This window comes from Ovis canadensis, chromosome 6 (genome assembly GCF_042477335.2).
Source record: "Ovis canadensis isolate MfBH-ARS-UI-01 breed Bighorn chromosome 6, ARS-UI_OviCan_v2, whole genome shotgun sequence".
In the NCBI taxonomy this organism is placed as follows: domain Eukaryota; kingdom Metazoa; phylum Chordata; class Mammalia; order Artiodactyla; family Bovidae; genus Ovis; species Ovis canadensis.
This window is the reverse complement of record NC_091250.1, coordinates 58,565,627-58,586,082: the sequence shown is the minus strand read 5'-3', so window position 1 is coordinate 58,586,082 and position 20,456 is coordinate 58,565,627. Positions and strand designations below refer to the sequence as shown.

Here is a 20,456-nt window from a genome sequence, read left to right as displayed (position 1 = left end):
ACTGACATCTAACTGTCCTCCCTACCGTTATTCTCTGAATAACCAAGATTTAACAGTGTTTATATTATTCAAAAATGCTTTTTAAAATAGAAATACAAAAAAAGATGATTTTCTAAAGAAGCAAATCTCCCTTAAATAAAATGAAAGCAATAAATGACTCAGATTGAATGCAATTACCCATATTTATAAGAGAATCCAGCATTAGGAATGTCAAAAGTTAAAACACAATAGACTCATTTTCACAATATATACAAATATTGAATCATTATATTGTATACCTGGGACTAATATAATGTTATATGTCAATTATAATTGAACAGAAAAATTCTAAATTAAAGAATAAGAAACATAATATAAATTTCCCTCAACTACTAACCAATATACAGATACTCAATACCACATTTGTGGTACAAAAATCTAGTAAAGATAACTTTTTATATTAAGATAAATTTATTTGTTCTGACAAGGAGATCGGATACTGTTCTTCTGAAGATTTCACATTTCTTAAAGAAGTCTCCTCAATAAAACATTGCAGCTGATCATTCTAATATACCAAAGTTCAAAACTGTCGCTCCCAGAAGATTCAACATAGCCCAGTCATGTAAGTACGGTCTGTCAAACATGAAACATGTTTGCAATAGTCAAACAGATATAACTGCTGTGGCTAGAGAAACAATGACAGCATTCCCATCAAATTGCCTGCTTTTAACACATGTCTATATAACAAGGAAAAAATGTTACCTAGTGAGAGTAGTCTCAGAGACAGCGCAGGCTTAGAGTGCTAACTGTTGCTTCCTGGGTATGCACCCAGGCTCCCTGTCTTCACTGAGCATGTACCCAGACAGCATCAAGGAAGATCCTATACGTTGACAGGAGCACCCTCACCAGTCCTGGCTTTCCACCAGGGCCAAGAGTTGCCTGATCTTGGAAAACAAAATCATCTCTTCACCAGCTACCCTGTCCTTGTTCCTCATTTAAAGGAAACAATCCACCTCCTTCTGCAGCCGCCACTGTACTCACAGCCCTGGGAGTGTCACTGATAGCCCTGGGAGTGTCAGCTGGGATGTAGAGGATACTGTGGGGGAAAAGACTGTCAATTGGAAGAGGCAATTTCAGGCCAAGGCAGATACTTAAAGTAAGGCAATACGAGGCCAGACAGAGGAGGACAGATGAATATTATGTTCTATGGTGATCAACTAAATCTCTAAAATCAGTCTGCTTGCCTGTAAATCTACCATCACAAAGAAACAATACATTGATAAATTCTTAAGACAGTTGTTAGGCCATCTTTTAAAGCAGCACATGATATTACATGGGGGAAGATAAAAATGGAAGAAATGTGAAAAGTTCAAAGAATAACCACAAAAATGATTAAATGCATAGTAAAGTTTTCATCAGGAAAGCTCAGTTCAGTTCAGTTCAGTCGCTCAGTTGTGTCCGACTCTTTGTGACCCCATGAATCACAGCACGCCAGGCCTCCCTGTCCATCACCAACTCCCGGAGTTCACTCAAACTCACATCCATCAAGTCGGTGATGCCATCCAGCCATCTCATCCTCTGTCCTTTTCCTCCTGCCCCCAATCCCTCCCAGTATCAGTCTTTTCCAATGAGTCAACTCTTCACATGAGGTGGCCAAAGTACTGGAGTTTCAGCTTTAGCATCATTTCTTCCAAAGAACACCTAGGATTGATCTCCTTTCGAATGGACTGGTTGGATCTCCTTGCAGTCCATGAGACTCTCAACAGTCTTCTCCAACACCACAGTTCAAAAGCATCAATTCTTTGGCACTCAGCTTTCTTCACAGTCCAACTCTCACATCCATATATGACCACTGGAAAACCATAGCCTTGACTAGATGGACCTTTGTTGGCAAAGTAATGTCTCTGCTTTTTGATATGCTGTCTAGGTTGGTCATAACTTTTCTTCCAAAGAGTAAGTGTCTTTTAATTTCATGGCTGCAGAAGGGTTATGTAGCCTAAAAAAGTCAGGTGAAGACAAGTCTAAAACATAATTGGATAAAAATAAAGGTTGACGAAACACCAAGACGGGTTGAATACTAATGTCAGTTGAGGTGCCCATCTCTAGAAATCCACAGAAAAAGAACGGACAGTCCTCCAGGTGAGAAGATTTAGTTACTCATCTGCACAAAATCAGATTGGATGACCAGTATTATGAGCTTGTGATCAAAAACACACAAAGAGCCTTGTGTAGACTCAGACTATTGTTTGAGAATATTTAAAGGTTAGTTCTATAATTTCCACCAGGGAGTAACATCAACACACTGACTTTGAGAATGGATATAAGGCCTGTGCGAAGTGAACTCACACAGCAAATGCCCAGTTGATCCATAAAGAGATTGGGTTCCAGCAACATACAATAAATTTGTTATTAGTTAGATAGTCAGGAAATAGAGTGCTCCAGCTAATCAAATATTTTCCGTTAATTGTTACCACATGCAGAAGCATTACAAATTTTTAAAGAATGAGAATAAATTAAAATACACTTAACACTGAAACTAAAGTGATTATAATTTAATCTTTCTCTAATTATTCAGAATGCATTTCAGGGTCATCAAGAAAAGCATAAATTATCAGTGCTTGATGACTGTGCAGGAAGTCACAGTTTTTCTAAAATCCTGGTTAATAGATGCTGGGTAGAAAGAATTCACTGCATTCATTATGATTTGGGGGAGTTATGTGCCAAGCATTTTTCTAGGATATGAAGTATATCATTAATCCTCACCAAAAATAAAATTTCACAGATGATGAACTGAAATTCATGAGTTAAAATAACTTGTCCAAGGGTACACAACAGGAAAGAGTGTCAGATCCAGGTTTTGAGGGCAGAACTGTGTCTTTAAGGAATATGCTCTTTCACTGTTTCAAGCAAGGTATTGCATAAAAGTATTCATAAAATTTACTGCTTGTATGCATAAAACTTAAGCATAGTCAGTGGGTCAGATTGTTCATTTTTCCAGACATGCTGAAGAATTCTTCTGAACCATTCTTGAGATAGCTACCATGTATTCATAATGGCAGAAAACTTTGGCCATGAAATATTTTTGTAGAATTTTTTTTTAATAAAAGGCCAACTGCTCATTCAAAGCCTCAAGAATATAACTCAAACATCTTTGGACTAAATTAGCATAGCCTCAGCCACAGAACAAAATGATTTACCAATAAATGTATATACTTAATATACACTCATTTACTCACATATTATGCAATGACCTAATTTCTGTATTAATCCACACATATTTAACTGTGAAACATATTTGACTTGACTGAGATGGTAAAGAATCCACCTGCAATGTGAGAGACCTGGGTTTGATCCCTGGGTTGGGAAGATTCCTTGCAGAAGGGTATGGCTACCCACTCCAGTATTCTTGCCTGGAGAATTCCATGGACAGAGGAGCCTAGCAGGCTGCAGTCCATGGGGTCACAAAGAGTCAGACATGACTGAGTGACTTTCACTTTCATAAAAGAACATTTAAAATTATTTAAAGTCTTTGGGCTGAATTTACATCTATAAAGGAAATGAATTCAATCTGTGATGGAAGAAAAGAGTTATTTCATCAACAGATGTGATACATCCCTTCTCCCATCATCTACTTTTGCATCCCAAACCGTTCACAATTTCACCTGAGACATTTATGGCTTCTCGTTCACCTGTATTCACAAGCACCAATTAAAATTCTGCTGGGTTCAAATGCCTTCTGTTCCTCCACCCACAATGGTTTCACTTATCTCTAAAACAGGCAGTAACTCCCATAATAGAATTTCACAAACAAGGGGGGAAAGTGGCTGAACTTTGGAAGTGGAGGGAATCATCTCTGGCCATGATACTGTTTCATTAGCTAATCCCATTCACACCCAGGAGACTTGGCAGTTCTGAGATGACCCTCATCAAAGAGGCTGGCCTTCCTCCCCTCCTCTCCATATAGCATTTCCAGATAAGCCTTAAGAGTTACTTTCTATTCCAAAAGAAACTATTTTCATCTCTTGCACCACACTGATATTTCCATCATGTTGAAGAAAATCCTACCTAAACAGTAACTTCGGGTCAGAGGATCCCTGACCAGAGTTAGCTCTTTGCTCAAAAGTTCAGAATAGCAAAACAGACTTCACATATATGAAGTAGCACACAGAATTATGGTGGGAAGGTAATTCTGAAATTTGATCCTTCCTTCTAAATCAGGATCTTGCCCAGAGACAAAAGTTTCATCCTCAAGTAAAATTTAAAGAAAGTTAAAATTACTGCACTGCCTAACTGAATTAAATTACACATTTATAGCGAAGCTTGAAAATCATACTTAACTGTCTTAAAACTTGATAGATTAGGTGGTGCTTGCCATGATCGTGTTTTGAAAGGTGATTTCACTGCTCGTGATTGTAACTGCCGTGGAGCTGTTCAGTTGGGAATTTTACTCTAATGCTTTGAACTGATTTGCTCATTCAATTTCCTCTCTGAGATTTTATTCCCTCCACAGTAACTTTGTTAAACTTGAATCTGAGGTCACCCTTCTGATTCTGAACTCCAAGGGATAACTTTCTCAGGGGAAGTAAAGTAAGGTTCATTTTCAATATGAATGAATAAAAGAGGAAACACCCAGACTGAAGGTCAAGAAAATGTTACCTGGAACTGAATCAATATCAATAGAAACAGTTCATTGAAGAGCAAGGGCTAATTTTATGTCCAGATAAAAAAGGTGCTCACATTTCAAATTAAGTAGCTGGATAAGAAGAATGAAGAAAGTTCTTTTTTAAAGACTATTAATTATAATTCCTTAGACTTAATTTTATAGCCTAAGAAATTACCAAGAGTTCTTATAAAATATGATCCTTGACATACACGCTTAGAAAGAATATTTGGAGGGTCACATAATTCTTAAACTGAAAGGATCCCAAATGAATAGTTAGTTCACCCCTTTTGTTCTTCAAATGAAGAAACTGAGGCACAGTGAGGTGAAGTATACTTATAGAAAAGAAAGGTCAAAAAAAATTTAGCATAGATTTCAATTACTGTCACAACAAAGTCAAGTTTAATATCAAAGGGGTATAATTAGCACCCATGCATAATACCAATGCATGAAAATTGTCTAAAGAACAGTAAAAAACAATCTAGCATTTCTTCAAAATTTTCTTAAAAAGCAAAATGGTGGAATAAATCTAATACTTCATTGTAATTCCCAGGAGTAATTCATTTCTCCTACTAATCTAGACTCAATCTCCTAGTCACTCATTAAATGTTTACTGAGCATTTACAGAATGCTAAGTATGGAGCTCAAAACTCCAAAACTGTGTTCTGGTCAGAAATTTGTCTGTAAAAAAAATGGTGATTTAAAGTTTACTATATACTCTTCCTGCCTCTGACTTCCCTGGTGGCTCAGACTGTAAAGCGTCTGTCTACAATGCAGGAGACCCAGGTTCGATCCCTGGGTCGGAAAGATCCACTGGAGATAATCCACTCCAGTACTCTTGCCTGGAAAATCCCATGGACAGAGGAGCCTGGTAGGCTACAGTCCACGGGGTCGCAAAGAGTCGGACACGACTGAGCAACGTTCCTGTTCCTGTTCCTGCCTCTGAGTGTTTATACCTTTTAAAAACTTCCATTTTCTTATAAAACTGGCTTTCTTCCTTCAAGGATTATAGTAGGCACTGTCTTCAAGAATCAAAGTGTTTCTCAAGTTCCATCTATTCAATCATCTTATTTAACGAATATTTGTTACAGGGCTACGGTTGTGCAAGGATCCTATGAATCAGCTACAGTATCAGTGTTTAATATTTCTTTCATAATATTGTTGATTTTCTTACATACAGTGTCAAGCTCTCTATTGGAATATATATATATATATATATATATATATATATACATATAATGTAGTTAATCAATAATTTATCCAATTACAAGCCTGGGAAAGTTGTCAGAAACCATATTTATGTCACTATAGAAAACATGTCCAGCATAAGCAATCTCAAAGTTATATAATAAATATAGAGCAACTGTCCAGCATATGTTGAAGTTATAAACAGATAAGACCAGACCATAGGTGAGATTAACACTGCTTAAGGTCTAATTAGCAATGCTGCAAATCCAGAGACTCATTTTCTCAGTGTACCCAGAGTTAATACCCACTGCTGAACTCGCAAGACTTTGATTTACAAGACATAATGTCAGAATAATAATTCATAGTGAGGAATATCCTCTTCCAAGATTTGGAAAACTCCGAAAGTTCCCTGAGTAGGAATGGCTAACACCTGGCCGTGCACTTCTTTCTCTTCTTTCCAAGAGCCCACAGCTGTCCAACGGAATGCGTCTTTACACAGTTACCAAGACATCCCCTGCCAGTCACACTAAGAAATTCTACTTACCATGTTCCAAAGTAAGTTCTTAGATAACTAAGAAGCCAGGTAGTAATCAGGTTATTTTGCAGATCAGGAAACAAGAGCTAATGTAGGCAGACACGTGGAGGTCCACATCACCTGGGCCCGGGGAAAACCTGAGACTTGCACCTTCTCCCACTTTCAAGACTCCGCTCGACACCTGAATATTCCAGCATTGCTCTCTCCCTGAACAGGTGAGAAAAGTCATCATCTCTTCAAACTCATTTCCATTTCCTTTGGATATATACTCTGACGTGGATTTTGCTGGATCATACGGTTCTATTTTTAACTTTTTCAGGAGCCTCCCTACTGTTTTCCATGGTGGCTGAATCAATTTACATTCCTACCAACAGTGTACAAGAGTTCTCTTATCTCCACATCCTCCTCAATGCTTATCCCCTGTTTCCTTGATGATAACCAAGAGATATATGAACTCCTATGTTTATTTGTTTGTTGCAGCATTATTCACAATAACCAAGATATGGAGACAACCTAAATGTCCATCAGAAAATGATCAACAGATGAGTGAATAATAGTGAAGTTGCAGTATACACACACACACACACACAATGAACTGTGAGACGAAGGAAAAGAAATCCTGCCATTTGTAACAACATGGATGGAATTTGAGGGCATGAAGCTAAGTGAAAAGTTAGAAAAATACAAATATTGTATAAAATCACTTTCTTATGGAATCTAAAAAAGCCAAACTTGTAAAAACAGAGAGTAGAATGGTGGTTACCAGAGTCTGGGAGTTAAGAGAGATGTTGCTTAAGGGTACAAACTGCGAACTAAAAGGTAAATAAGTTCTGAGGAACTAATGCACAGTATAATGATTATAGTCAACAAGACAGTATTATAAACCTTAAAGTTGTTAAGAGACTAGATCTTAATTGTTTCTACAACCAAAAAAAAGGAAATGATAATTCTGTAACATAATAGAGGTGCTAGCTAACACTAAGCTTGTAATGATACTATAATATATAAAAGTGAAAGTGAAGTTGCTCAGTCATGTCCGACTCTTTGCGACCCCGTGGACTGTAGCCCACCAGGCTCCTCCGTCCGTGGGATTCTCCAGGCAAGAATACTGGAGCGGGTTGCCATTTCCTTTTCCAGGGGATCTTCCCTGACCCAGGGATCGAACCCAGGTCTCCTGCATTGCAGGCAAACGCTTTAACCTCTGAGCCACCAAATCAATGTGGTATACACCTTAAACAATGTTATATCTCAGTTATGTTTCATTTAAAGCATGTGTGTGTTCAGTCATGTCTGACTCTGAGACCCTATAGACTGTAGTAGCCCTCCAGACTCCTCTGTCCACATGATTCTCCAGATAAGAACACTAGAATGGCTTGCTACATTCTCCTCCAGGGGATCTTCCCAACTCAGGGATAGAACGCACATCTCCTGTATCTCCCGCATTGCAAGCAGATTCCTTACTGCTTGAGCCACTGGGTTTTCATTTTAAAAGTATTACCAAATCCTTCCTTTTGTCCCCCTTTTGAGATTCTATTGACTCTCTGTTCCTTATTTTGGAAAGATAAGTCTTCTTCAGACAAATTATACTTTATTTTACAGATCTTTTACAGCTATAAAAATGCAATTGCACTTCTGTTTGCTGCTACATCAGTACGAAAACTACTGGACAGGCTGCCCTAACAATGGAGCGTGAGTTTAGAATCATCTAAATAAAAATTTTTAAAGACTGTATAGTCGTATAAAATTCACTGGGTATGAGGTAGTGGAGGACCTTAAGTAATCACCCCCTTGAAGCAGTTGGAACTGAATTAAAAAGAAGTCCAAGGGACTTCTCTGTAGGGGCAGAGAATGCTATGGGAACAGAAGATAAAGAATGGTTTCTAATCAGGAAGCACAAGGGCAGATTCTCTGATGTGTGCCTGAGCTGCTGCTCACAGGGAAACTCCTTGAAACCTGCTTCCAGGAAGCAGATGTACCAGGTTCTAAGTCTCAAAGAGGGTGTGCCTGCTAAGTCGCGTATGTCCCTCATCATATCAGTATGGTCTCACTTGGGTCAAGTCTAATGAAGTAGCTCAACAATGGCAGTGTGTGTGTGTGTGTGTGTGTGTGTCTGTGTGTGTGTCTGTGTCTGTGTGTGTGTCTGTGTGTCTGTATGTTTGTGTGTCTGTGTCTGTGTCTGAGTGATTTTGAACTCTGTCAAGCACCACACCAGTCACTTGGTCGTAGAACACGTTCTCTCAAACCCCTGAACTGATCCTACTATCATAGGCCTTCAGAAACATGCAAGAAAATAAAAACCATAGATTCTGAGATAGGATATGGATAATGAGCACCAAACCCTTCCCTTTGCAGTGGAGAGTATGAAGGTCCAGATTATGTATTTTAGCCAGAGTGGTTGATATCCTTAAAGGCATAAAGTAACTATATCAAATATAAAACTAATATCTAACATTTTAAGGTGTTCTGGGCATATGGATACATAAATTTATTTTCACAACTGACTTTGAGTTAGGCAGAATGGCAATTAACATCAGTCTCATTTAACAGATGAGGAAGTTGACATTCAGAGAGTCCTAATGAGGACTTCCCCAAAGGCACACCCCTAGAACACAAGACTTAGTCTTCTCTCTCCAGACTCTTCGGACTTTCTACTCTTCTACCCTTCATATGGGAGAGGGACGACAAGCAGGCTACTGAACAGAAGTAGGGGAGAAGCAATAGGGGACAATCATCTGGCATGTTTCTCTTCAAGGTTTACTCTATAATCTTTGATTTTCTGAGTTGATGAGTAGTCTGAGTATGTAGATTGGTGGTGGTTTAGTCGTTAGGTCATATCCAACTCTTGTGATCCCACGGACTGCAGCCCTCCAGGCTCCTTTGTCCATGGGATTTTCCAGGCAAGAACACTGGAGCAGGTTTTCATTTCTTTCTCCAGGGGATCTTCCCAGTCCAGTTAGCAAACCTGTATCTTCTGCACTGCGGGCAGATTCTTTACCTCTGACTCACCAGGGAAGCCCTGTAGCCTTGTAGACTGGTGGGATACAAATATAGTGGAAATTGTTTTCTTCATGACTTTTCAAATTCCACAAGTCTATACACTAGCATGCTCAAACAATTCTGTGAACAGCCTTTGAATCTCATTCTTCCTTCTCTATTCTGACCTTGACTCCTCTTCACAGGCTCCATTCAGTCCTGCCAGGAGTAATAGTACCAAGTGCATCTGACATCCCAACCTGCACGTACCCAAAGCTGTGAGTTCTCCATGAGCTATGAGATGAACTGCTCCATGGGGCTGAGTTGACAAAGGTTTATCTTGAGAAGCAATAAAACAATAAATGTGAAGTGGGACTCTATATTCAGGTAATTGAGTCTCTATTCTGAGCTTGCAATGGATTTTTAATTGGTTCGTTTTTCCAAAAGGTCAATGTGTCAAACTTTGAGCCCTTTCCTTAATTCTTAGGATATTTTTTAACACACATTTAGAAAAACACAGGTGCTTAACACATTTTGTCCAGTTAAATGGGCCTCTGCAATCTGAAATTGACATAGGCAGGTGGCTGCCAGGTCTGTACCACTTTGGGAAATGGATGTATTTCTCCTCCGCTGGAAGGGAGGGAGGGAGAATGCTGACAGACAACAGCAGGGTGATTCTGAGCTCAGCATCCTATCTTGGTGGTATACTCAAGCTGCAAGATTTATAACCTTCTTGTTACAATGCATCAGCTTCAACACTTTCAGTGAAGTCTTCAATAACTTCGATGACATCTTGCTGAGGGGTTTTGTCATTAAAAGCCTAAAGCTGGTCATTAACAAACCTTCTCTGCAATCATCTACCGCTGTGCTAACTCAGGCATGGATCTCATTGGAAAGTTGGGCTGGCTCAGAAACTTTCCAGAAGGCTGCATTTTTTTCCCATGTGGGGTATATTTCTTTAAAAAAAGGAAATACAGTTCCCAATCATTTCATTTCATTATTTATTTCTCATTATCCATTGACTAACTCTTCTCTGAAAGACACAACCAAATTCGACAAACGTGTAGAAAGCTACTTCATGACAGAAACAGTGCTTGGGGCTGAAGATATAATTATAAAAAAGACACAGCTCCAACTCTCGAAGGATGCAGAGATATTCCCCTCCCAAAATTAACTGTCACTTATGGAATCTTTCATAACATGCCAGACTCTGTATTTAGGCTTTATAAGCATTATTGTGTTCATTTTCCATCATGCTTTAGAAGACAGATATTTTTATTATCCTTATTTAAAGATTTAATGACTGAAGTGTTGTTTGTTTAAGAATTCCCCCCAAAATCACTGAACTTGAAGTGGAAGAACCAAGTTTCAAACCTGTATCTTGCCTGACTTCAAGCTAGCTATCTTCTCCAGACAACAGGATTGGGCCAGGAAGAAGGTGAAGACCATGACATTTCAATTGAGGAAAGACTGAGAGCCAAGCCACAGGGAGGCACAGGTTCAGTAGGTGCTGGGAAGAGGTTGAACTCAACTGAAATCCGCTTTTAGGAGAGTTTACAGCATGGGTCCAGTATCACCCATTGAGAATAACTTGCCTGGTTTCTCACACTTTCTCACCCCCTCAGCATCCAGATTATTAAGGTGTCCCTTTATGTATTCTTGGGCTTCCCTTGTGGCTCAGTTGGTAAAGAATCCTCCTGCAAGGCGGGAGACCTGGGTTCAATCCCTGGGTTAGGAAAATCCCCTGGAGAAGGCAAAGGCTACCCACTCCAGTATTCTGGCCTGGAGAATTCCATGGACTGTATAGTCCATGGGGTCGCAAAGAGTCGGACACAACTGAGCGACTTTCACTTTCATTTATGTGTGACTATACCAGTAGTCATGTATGGATGTGAGAGTTGGACTGTGAAGAAGGCTAAGCGCCGAAGAACTGATGCTTTTGAACTGTGGTGTTGGAGAAGACTCTTGAGAGTCCCTTGGACTGCAAGGAGATCCAACCAGTCCATTCTGAAGGAGATCAGCCCTGGGATTTCTTTGGAAGGAATGATGCTAAAGCTGAAACTCCAGTACTTTGGCCACCTCATGCCAAGAGTTGACTCATTGGAAGAGACTCTGATGCTGGGAGGGATTGAGGGCAGGAGGAGAAGGGGATGACAGAGGATGAGATGGCTGGATGGCAGCACTGATTCGATGAACGTGAGTCTGAGTGAACTCCGGGAGTTGGTGATGAACAGGGAGGCCTGGCGTACTGCGATTCATGGGGTCGCAAAGAATCGGACATAACTGAGTGACTGAACTGAACTGAACTGATATATAGACTTTATATACAAGAAATTAAAAGACGCTTGCTCCTTAGAAAAAAAGCTATGACAAACCTAGATAATGTATTAAAAAGCAAACACATCACTTTGCCAATAAAGGTCTATATAGTCAAAGCTATGATTTTTCCAGTAGTCATGTATGAATGTGACATCTTCTGAGCCACCAGGGAAGGCCTATGAATGTGACAGTTGGACCATAAAGAAGGCTGAGTGCCACCAAAGAATTGATGCTTTCAAACTATGGTGTTGGAGAAGGCTCTTGAGAGTCCATTGGACAGCAAGGAGATCAAACTAGTCAATCATAAAGGAAATTAACCCTCAATATTCATTGGAAGGACTGGTGCTGAAGCTGAAGCTCTAATACTTTGGCCAAGTGATGCGAAGAGCCAACTCATTGGAAAAGAGCCTGATGCTGGGAAAGATTGAAGGCAGGAGGAGAAAGGTACACAGAGGATGAGATGATTGGATGGCATCACTGACTCAATGGACATGAGTTTGAGCAAACTCTGGGAGTTAGTGAAGGACACAGAAGACTGGTGTGCTGCAGGCCATGGGGTCACAAAGGGTCAGACACAACTGAGTAACTGAACAATAACAATATATAGACTTAAACTTGCCTACTGGCACCAGAGCAGCCAAGACTGGTGTAAATTTTATGAATATAATAGATTCAAATCATGTGATAATAGCCTAACGCTTTGAAGATTACTGCTTCTTGAGTTTTTACAAAAATCCCTGTGACAGAACAATACCAGCTACCCAGTTATTTAATAGTTGTTTCTGTTGCCAATTATTTGATATTTCACTTAATGTGGCAACCTCTCCAAAGGAAGTAATGAATGGAGGGAGGTCCTGGCTGCTAGGTCCTCCACAGGATTCAATCGTAAATAGCCAGAGGGCCAACGCTACCAGCATTCATCAGGAAGTTTCCCAGAAAAAATGATGGAAAAATTGCAGACTTGGCAGGGAATGTTCTGTCATAACTTAGAGACATGAAGGGGGATAGAAATTTTTTTTTTAATGTCCTGAGATTCTGTTTTTTAAATAGTAAGGAAAATAACTTGGGTCGATAGATATATTCTTAAAAGTGCACATTTGGCAATGATAACAGTTATTACCATTGCTTGAGGGCTTACTACGTGCCAGGCAATTGCTTGGGGTGTTTAGCACAATAGCTTATTAAATGAAATTTTTACAACTCTGACAGGGAAAGCATTACCCCATTTCTTAGATGAACAAACTGAGAGTTTGGGAGGTTGAATCATGTGCCCCTAGTTGAATAACTGGACCTGGAATACAAGCCCAGTTATATATCATTTCAAGTTTTTGTGTCTCTACTGTGTTGCTTTTCTCTTATTCATATCTACATTAATTAAAATAAAACCTGTTTAAAGGCATTTAAATAATGCAGTGATTAAAAACGCATTCACTGATTTCTCCCTTTTTTTCCCTGAAATGACATTTTCCTCTTTTTTTTTTTTCTCCTTTTCTCATAAGGAAATAGAAACATTAGCTTTCTTTTTACAGCTCAATTAATTGCTGTGGGATTTTACCTGACGAGATTAGTAAGGCCTTCAGGCAGACGCCATTGATCCAACTATAGCGTCATTATGTGCCTGTCCATACACATGATGTGGGAGGGAAGGCTTTGTTCCTGAGAATCACAAAGCCATCATCCATCTGACTCCCTGGGTTCTGGTGGCCTCTCACCTGCCGTGCTTCCCACAAATATCTTCCTCGGCTTGTTATTGCTTTTAATCGCTCACAGGGTGGTTCTTCCCAGTAAAGTGCTCGCCAGTCAAGATCATCGGCATTACCTTGGAGGAGTCTCAGGAAATTGATCAGTTACTTCAGCTCCCTTCCTCTGCTGAGAGGCAGGATATGTGGCATCTGAGCTTCGTCCAAGGTCATAGGACCTGCTGGCTCCTGCAGAGGCAGCCTGAAACTCTTTCAAAGAATTTATGCAAGCCCAGGACCCCCAAACGTGAGGCAAAGTTTCTAGAAGTGTGGTGGGACAAGCAAGTGCTCTGAGTCAGAAAGCCCTGGACTCAGGGATCCTATCAAACACCAAAATAGTGGTAGTAATAATAATACTATACACATTCTGCCTTGTTCCAGCAAATACTACTTAGTAACTTTGTGATCTTGAGCAAATGACTTAGCCTCTTTGAAACTCAGTTTTCTCATCTGTAAGATAGGAGCAATGACCTCATCTCATTGTCTTGAAAATAAAATAATGTGATGGCATCAATTAAGACTCTTTTTGTTCCAAGTGATGGAAATCCAATCAGAATCAGGTGAACCAGAAAGAGCACTTAATTATAAGTAAAAGTAATGTCTCTCAAAAACATGTTTGCAGCTGAGTCTGAGACAAACTGGAATTAGAAGCACAACTGTCCCCCTGATCTCTCCCTGGTTTCTTGTCTCCATTTCCCTGGGTGCACTGGTAGCTGTTCCCCACCCACCTTCTTACTACCCCTAAGCTTTACATGGAAAAGCATAGCCACCAATGGCCCACAAAGTTACATCACCTTGGTGAGACAAGCAAACTGATTGGTCCAAATTCTAAATCCCAGGGAAGAATTGGGGTTGATCCACCTCACGTCATGTGCCTACGTCTAGATGGATCAATTATCTGTTGACAAAGAGCAGTTGTTTATTCTGCTTACATAGCTATCCCTATGGTAAGTCTAAGAATAGGGGCAAGGTGGGTATTTCCTAGAAAGAAAAGGGACTAGTTATTAGAAAAGAGTTTCATTGCAGAAGAGAGAATTGGTGTTCACTACAACAACATATGAGAGATAGCTATCACTATATCCAGTCCAGAATAGATACACTTACTATAGCATTTTTGGTCAATGTGTAGATTTCTACACATTTTGAAAAACTATATTTTCAAAAAATACAATATTATTTGTTAATTACAAAGAATAGAAATCATAACGTTAAGAATCAGAGGAGAATGTAGATGCTGTGAATAATTAATGATGTAAGTTCACACTTTTTACATTAATTCAACAGTATAATAGGAATTCAATAAGTTCAAAAGCGGGATTTTGTTCCTAACTTTATCTTCTCTCCTATCCGTCACAAACCCAAATCTTCTCACATTTTCTTCTTTTGCCTTCAATTACCTTTCTATCTTTAAGTTATCTTAGTTTGAGGATCCACTGGTGAATTTTTAGTGTTGCAGATCTAAGGCACTGTACAAAGTCCTAAAAATGACTTCAGAGAACAAAGAAATGTCCTTATATGTTAGCACTAAACAGAGCACCAAGATGGGAGTGAAGAAAGACAATTTCTACTTTTTGTCTTTTTTCGCTAAAATACACAGAACAGTTTTGAACAAGTCCTTTGTGGTCCCCAGGGCATCCATAAATCTGATGATCATAACTAGCCCACTTGTCTCTCGAGGTGAAGTTGGGAACATCGGTGTATTAACTATGAGCAGAGTCATTTATAACCCATTCCAGTATTCTTGCCTGGGAAATTCCATGAACAGAAGAGTTTGGTGCACTATAGTCCACGGGGTCGCAAAAAGTCAGACATGACTTAATGATTAAATAGCAACAGCAGGGTCATTTACAGGGAGAAATCAGGAAGAATCTCAGAAAACTAGAGATTTTCTTTTCTTATCAGAAGGTGAATTCCCACACAAAGGATGAATCTTTTTGGTGTGTAACACAAAAGAATGATTTTGCTGTGTAAAATTGTAGAAATCCAATTGCCCTCTGTCAATAAACCCCAGGGATGGGTGAGGAATTGAGTCAATATATTTGAGGTTTTGAAAAGAAACCACTTTGTGTCACTTTCCAGAATTCCTCTCACTGATTCCAGTATATTACTGATTTAGTTTGGAAAGAATAATTCCAGGACCTCTCAAACAGAATGAGGAGAAATAACTGCCTATCATGGTTTTTAAAAAAAGGAAATTGAAAGTCTCATTTTCATTGAATTTTGTTGCTATGATATGATTTCTTTATAGGGAGGAGAAATTAAATTTATGAAGCAACAGTGTTCCAAGTGGTAGCTAAAAGGGAGAAATTAACTGAGGCAGAAATATGTGTTACCAGCTAAAGATTATTCCTTCACATTTGTTTTCAAATATGAAAAGAATTCCTTTGGGTAAAAGGAGTTACCAGAATAACAATATTGTCTTGAAATAAAATTCACAGATTCTATATGGCAAAAAGAAAGTCTGCTGTTTGGTTACCCTTTAGATGAAACATGCATTGACTGAAGACACATACCACTTGAAAGTTTATTACACAAATGCTTGATTTTGGTCCTTTAAGAATTCTGCCAATTCATTTCTTGAGAGTTAGGATATTAAAATATGCAAATAAGCATGCTCTAGTTGGTCAGTGCTGATCTATGTGTAATAACTAATGCTCTCTCCCAACAGCCACCACTCCTTCTATTCATGTCACCTTCACCCAGGAGTCACAAAATGCTGAAGACTGTCGCTTTTTACTTGATTAAATTTCAGCAGGTTGAAGCTAGGCCAAAATTTTCACCTTCCTCTTTCCTAAATATTTTTTTCTCCCCCCTCTGTTAATTACATAGCTTTACACTGATTTACATGAATTTCAGCTTTCAAAATCATTGGTCTTTGCTGAATGCAAATAGGCACATGGGAAAACCATATCAAGTTTGCACAATTGATCTTTCATCATTTCAAATGGTACCTTTGAACAGTTCCTGAAATGTCTGTCTGAAATACTCCCAGCGCTGAGTGTCATCAAAAGATGTGGGGTCACCCTGGGGAAACCCATTCTCAGTGATGTAAATTACAGGGTTATTATACGTATCCTGGAATGAGAAAGCAGAAGTTTTATTCCAAACAGATGTAAGAGAAAAAAAAAATCTCATAAAATCAGGTGCATTACCCTCTATCTTCTCTAAGATACAACCCCAAAACTAGTTTTCATCAAATTGCACTGACCCTATTAACTTAATTTTCCGCGCACTGACCTTTTATAACTAACAATGGAAAAGAAAAACTGTGCAAATATCCATGAAGACAGTCAAATGACTCTTGTTATAATGAGAAGACAGAAATATCTTTCTTCCATCAGCATCTGCTGATTGTCATTGCTCCTTAACCCCTTGGTCCCCCCCTCCCCAGTAGCTATATTCTCTATTCCCCTGATAGCTGCTGCTGCTGCTAAGTCGCTTCAGTCATGTCCGACTCTGTGCGACCCCATAGACAGCAGCCCACCAGGCTCCCCTGTCCCTGGGATTCTCCAGGCAAGAACACTGGAGTGGGTTGCCATTTCCTTCTCCAATGCATGAAAGTGAAAAGTGAAAGTGAAGTCACTCAATCGTGTTCAATTCCTAGTGACCCAATGGACCGCAGCCCACCAGGCTCCTCCATCCATGGGATTTTCCAGGCAAGACTACTGGAGTGGGGTGCCATTGCCTTCTCCCCACCCCCTACCCGATAGCAGGAATCCTAAAAAACTGATAACTTAAAATTTTCATTTCAGCTACCTAGATGCCATTCAGTGTAACAGAGACCCAGAAAGGATTCAGCTATTTCAAATCCCTATTATGCCTTTTAGTAACTCAATTGTGACCCCAGCCTGAAAAATATGTCCAAGGTACTACTGTAGCTACAATTGAATTTAACAGCAAATCCTAAGTCTAATTATGGCATTGACGCCCTTTATCCCTGGTGGCTCAGACCATAAAGAATCTGCCTGTAATTCAGGAGACCCAGGTTTGATCCCTGGGTCAGGAAGAATCCCTGGAGAAGGGAATGGCAACCCCACTCCAGTATTCTTGCCTGGAGAATTCTACGGACAGAGAAGCCCGGCAGGCTACATAAAGCCCATGGGGTCACAGAGTTGGCAACTGAGCAACTAACACTACTATCAGCTAATTATCCTTCATTGATGTAAATCCTAACCACCTCTTCCCAGGCCAACAAATGTATATGCTATTACCTAAAGCATTCATTGTTCAGGTCTTTATACACATGGACATAGGCCCATCTTCCCCTCTTTCCACGTTTGGGTACACATGGATGCAAACACATAGTGCATTTACCTTAATGTATTTCAGTAGCTCACGTATTCCCCACGGCACCACACAGACCCAATTCAAACTTATCCAAGATGGGTCTGGAAAAACTTCAACCTCCACATCCTGGAGTAAACCCAGTTCTCCTTTCCTGTTCTCCTGGTTCTTGACTAAGCGAGTTGTGTAATACTGCACAGCAAAGAAATCAGCAGTGCCTTTGATCATCCTCTTCTCTTCTTCTGTAAATTCTGGAAGCCGTGATGATGAGTAGCCCTGCTTTTTACTCATGAGGGCAACCTGAGACTTGACAACTTCAGGATAATCGCCATCAATAAATATGGGTTTAGCAAAGAAGTCCAACTGGAATGCCATGGCTCTTTTAACTGCTTCCTGGTCAGACACTGAGCAGGGCTCTGCTGGTTCTGCCCAGCCAGCAAAAATTGATAGAGATACCATGCCCTTCTGCTCTTTTCGGAATAAGGAATCATAGCTGTGCCAGGATCTGGCATGAGCTTTAATCAAATTATGAGCTGCCTGATAAGCCTTAGTTCCAACATGAGGCACACCAGGAGGAAATACACCAAACTCATATGCCATCACAGCAAAAATATTAGGCTCATTTATGGTGATCCACTGCTTGACTCGATCCCCAAACGTACTGAAGCAAAAACGGGCATATTTGTCGAAGGATTCGATGATTGCTTCTGAGAGCCAACCTCCTTGGTCTTCCAAGGCCTGAGGCAAATCAAAGTGGTAGAGGGTCACGATGGGTGTGACCCCATTTGCTAACAAATCGTCGATGATCTTATTATAATAGCTGATTCCTAGGAGAAAAAGAAAAGAAAGTATGAGAAGAAAAGTCATCTCCATTATGCTGACAATAAATAAGGATTGGGAGAGGATTGGGAATAACAATTTCCTAAAAAACTTTAATCCAAAATAATTTCATAACTTCCTACCTATAATCAATTAAAGGTTGGAAGAAAACGTGAAGTCCAAGGAAGACTGGCTGATCAGAGACAAGAGAATGTGATGGGGTAACACAATTAGGGAAGCTGTTACATTCTGAAAGGGATTCATTTGGACAGATTGCTATCACGTAACTTTGTGCCAATGGGACACTTACTGAAATTATTTTATTTGTTGGGTGGGGGGATAAATTTGGAGTTTGGGATTAACATATACATACTACTCTATATAAAACAGATAACCAGAAAGGACCTACTGTAGAGTCCAGGGAACAATAGTCTCTAAGGAAAAAGAATCTGAAAAAGAATATATATATTCTTATATATATATATATAAAACACACATATATATGTTCTTATATACATATATAATACATATATGTATATGTAACTGAATCACTTTGCCATACATCTGAAACTAACATTGCATTGTAAATCAACTATACTTAAATTAAAATTTTAAATTTACATATTCATATTTTAAAAAGAAATTATTCTTTGCTTGTTTGCATGTTTGACTTTTTACTCAGTTCCACTAGAATTGTTGTTGTTGTTGTTGTCGCTCACTCACTCGGTCATGTCCAACTCTTTGCCACCACATGGACTGCAGCACACCAGGCTTCCATGTCCTTCACCATCTCCTGGAACTTGCTCAAACTCTTGTCTATCAAGTCTGTGATGCCATCCAACCATCGCATCCTCTGTCATACCCTTCTGCCTTCAATCTTTCCCAGCATCAGCATCTATTCCAGTGAGTCAGCTCTTTGCATCAGGTAGCCAAAGTATTGGGGCTTCAGCTTCAGCCTCACTCCTTAAAATGAATATTCAGGATTGTTTTCCTTTAGGATTGCTGGTTTGATCTCCTTGCGGTCCAAGGGACTCTCAAGAGTCTTCTCCAACAGCACTGTTTGAAAGCATCAGTTCTTCAGTGGTGCTCAACCTTCTTTATGGTCCAACTCTCACATCCATACCTGACTACTGGAGAAGCCATAGCTTTGACTAGATGAGCTTTAATTGGCAAAGTGATGTCTCTGCGTTTTAATACACTGTCTAAGTTGGTCATAGCTTTTCTTCCAAGGAGGAAGCGTCTTTTAATTTCATGACTGCAGTCACCATCTGCAGTTATTTTGGAGACCAAAAAAATAAAGTCTGTCACTGTTTCCATTGTTTCCCCATCTGTTTGCCATGAAGCAATAGGACCAGATGCTGTGATCTTCAATTTTTGAATGTTGAGTTTTAAGGTAGCTTTCTCCTTTTCTTTTCACCTTCATCAAGAGGCTCTTTAGTTCCTCTTAGCTTTCTGCCATAAGAGCGGTGTCATCTGCATATATAAGGTTATTGACACTTCTCCCACCAATCTTGATTCCGGCTTGTGCTTCACCTAGCCCGGCATTTCACATGATGTACTCTGCATTAAAGTTAAATAAGCAGGGTTACAATAAAGACTCTTGACGTACTCCTTTCCCAATTTTGAACCAGTCCATTGTTTTATGTCCTGTTCTAACTGTTGTTTCTTGATCTGCATACAGGTTTCTCAGGAAACAGATAAGGTGGTCTGGCATTCCCATCACTTGAAGAATTTTTCAGTTTGTTGTGATCCACACAAAGGCTTTAGCATAGTCAATGAAGCAAAAGTAGATGTTTTTCTGGAAATCTCTTGCTTTTTCAATGATCCAACAGATGTTGGCAATTTGATCTCTGGTTCATCTGCCTTTTCTAAATCCAGCTTGAACATCTGGAAGTTCTCAGTTCACGTACTATTGAAGCCTAAATTGGAAACTTTTGAGCATTACTTTGCTACCATACGA

General features: G+C 39.6%; 1 protein-coding gene across 1 annotated transcript in view; it reads right to left on the bottom strand.

Moving 5' to 3' along the window:
* The window catches only part of LOC138442443 (cytosolic beta-glucosidase), a 125,258-nt gene that overhangs the window by 46,892 nt on the left and 57,910 nt on the right, over positions 1–20,456 (bottom strand). The window contains exons 3-4 of the mRNA XM_069593785.1: positions 17,708–18,504; positions 16,345–16,468 (exon numbers count right to left, since the gene is read on the bottom strand). Of these exons, the coding sequence (XP_069449886.1) occupies positions 16,345–16,468; positions 17,708–18,504 (921 nt within the window). The remainder of the gene's footprint in view (positions 1–16,344; positions 16,469–17,707; positions 18,505–20,456) is intronic.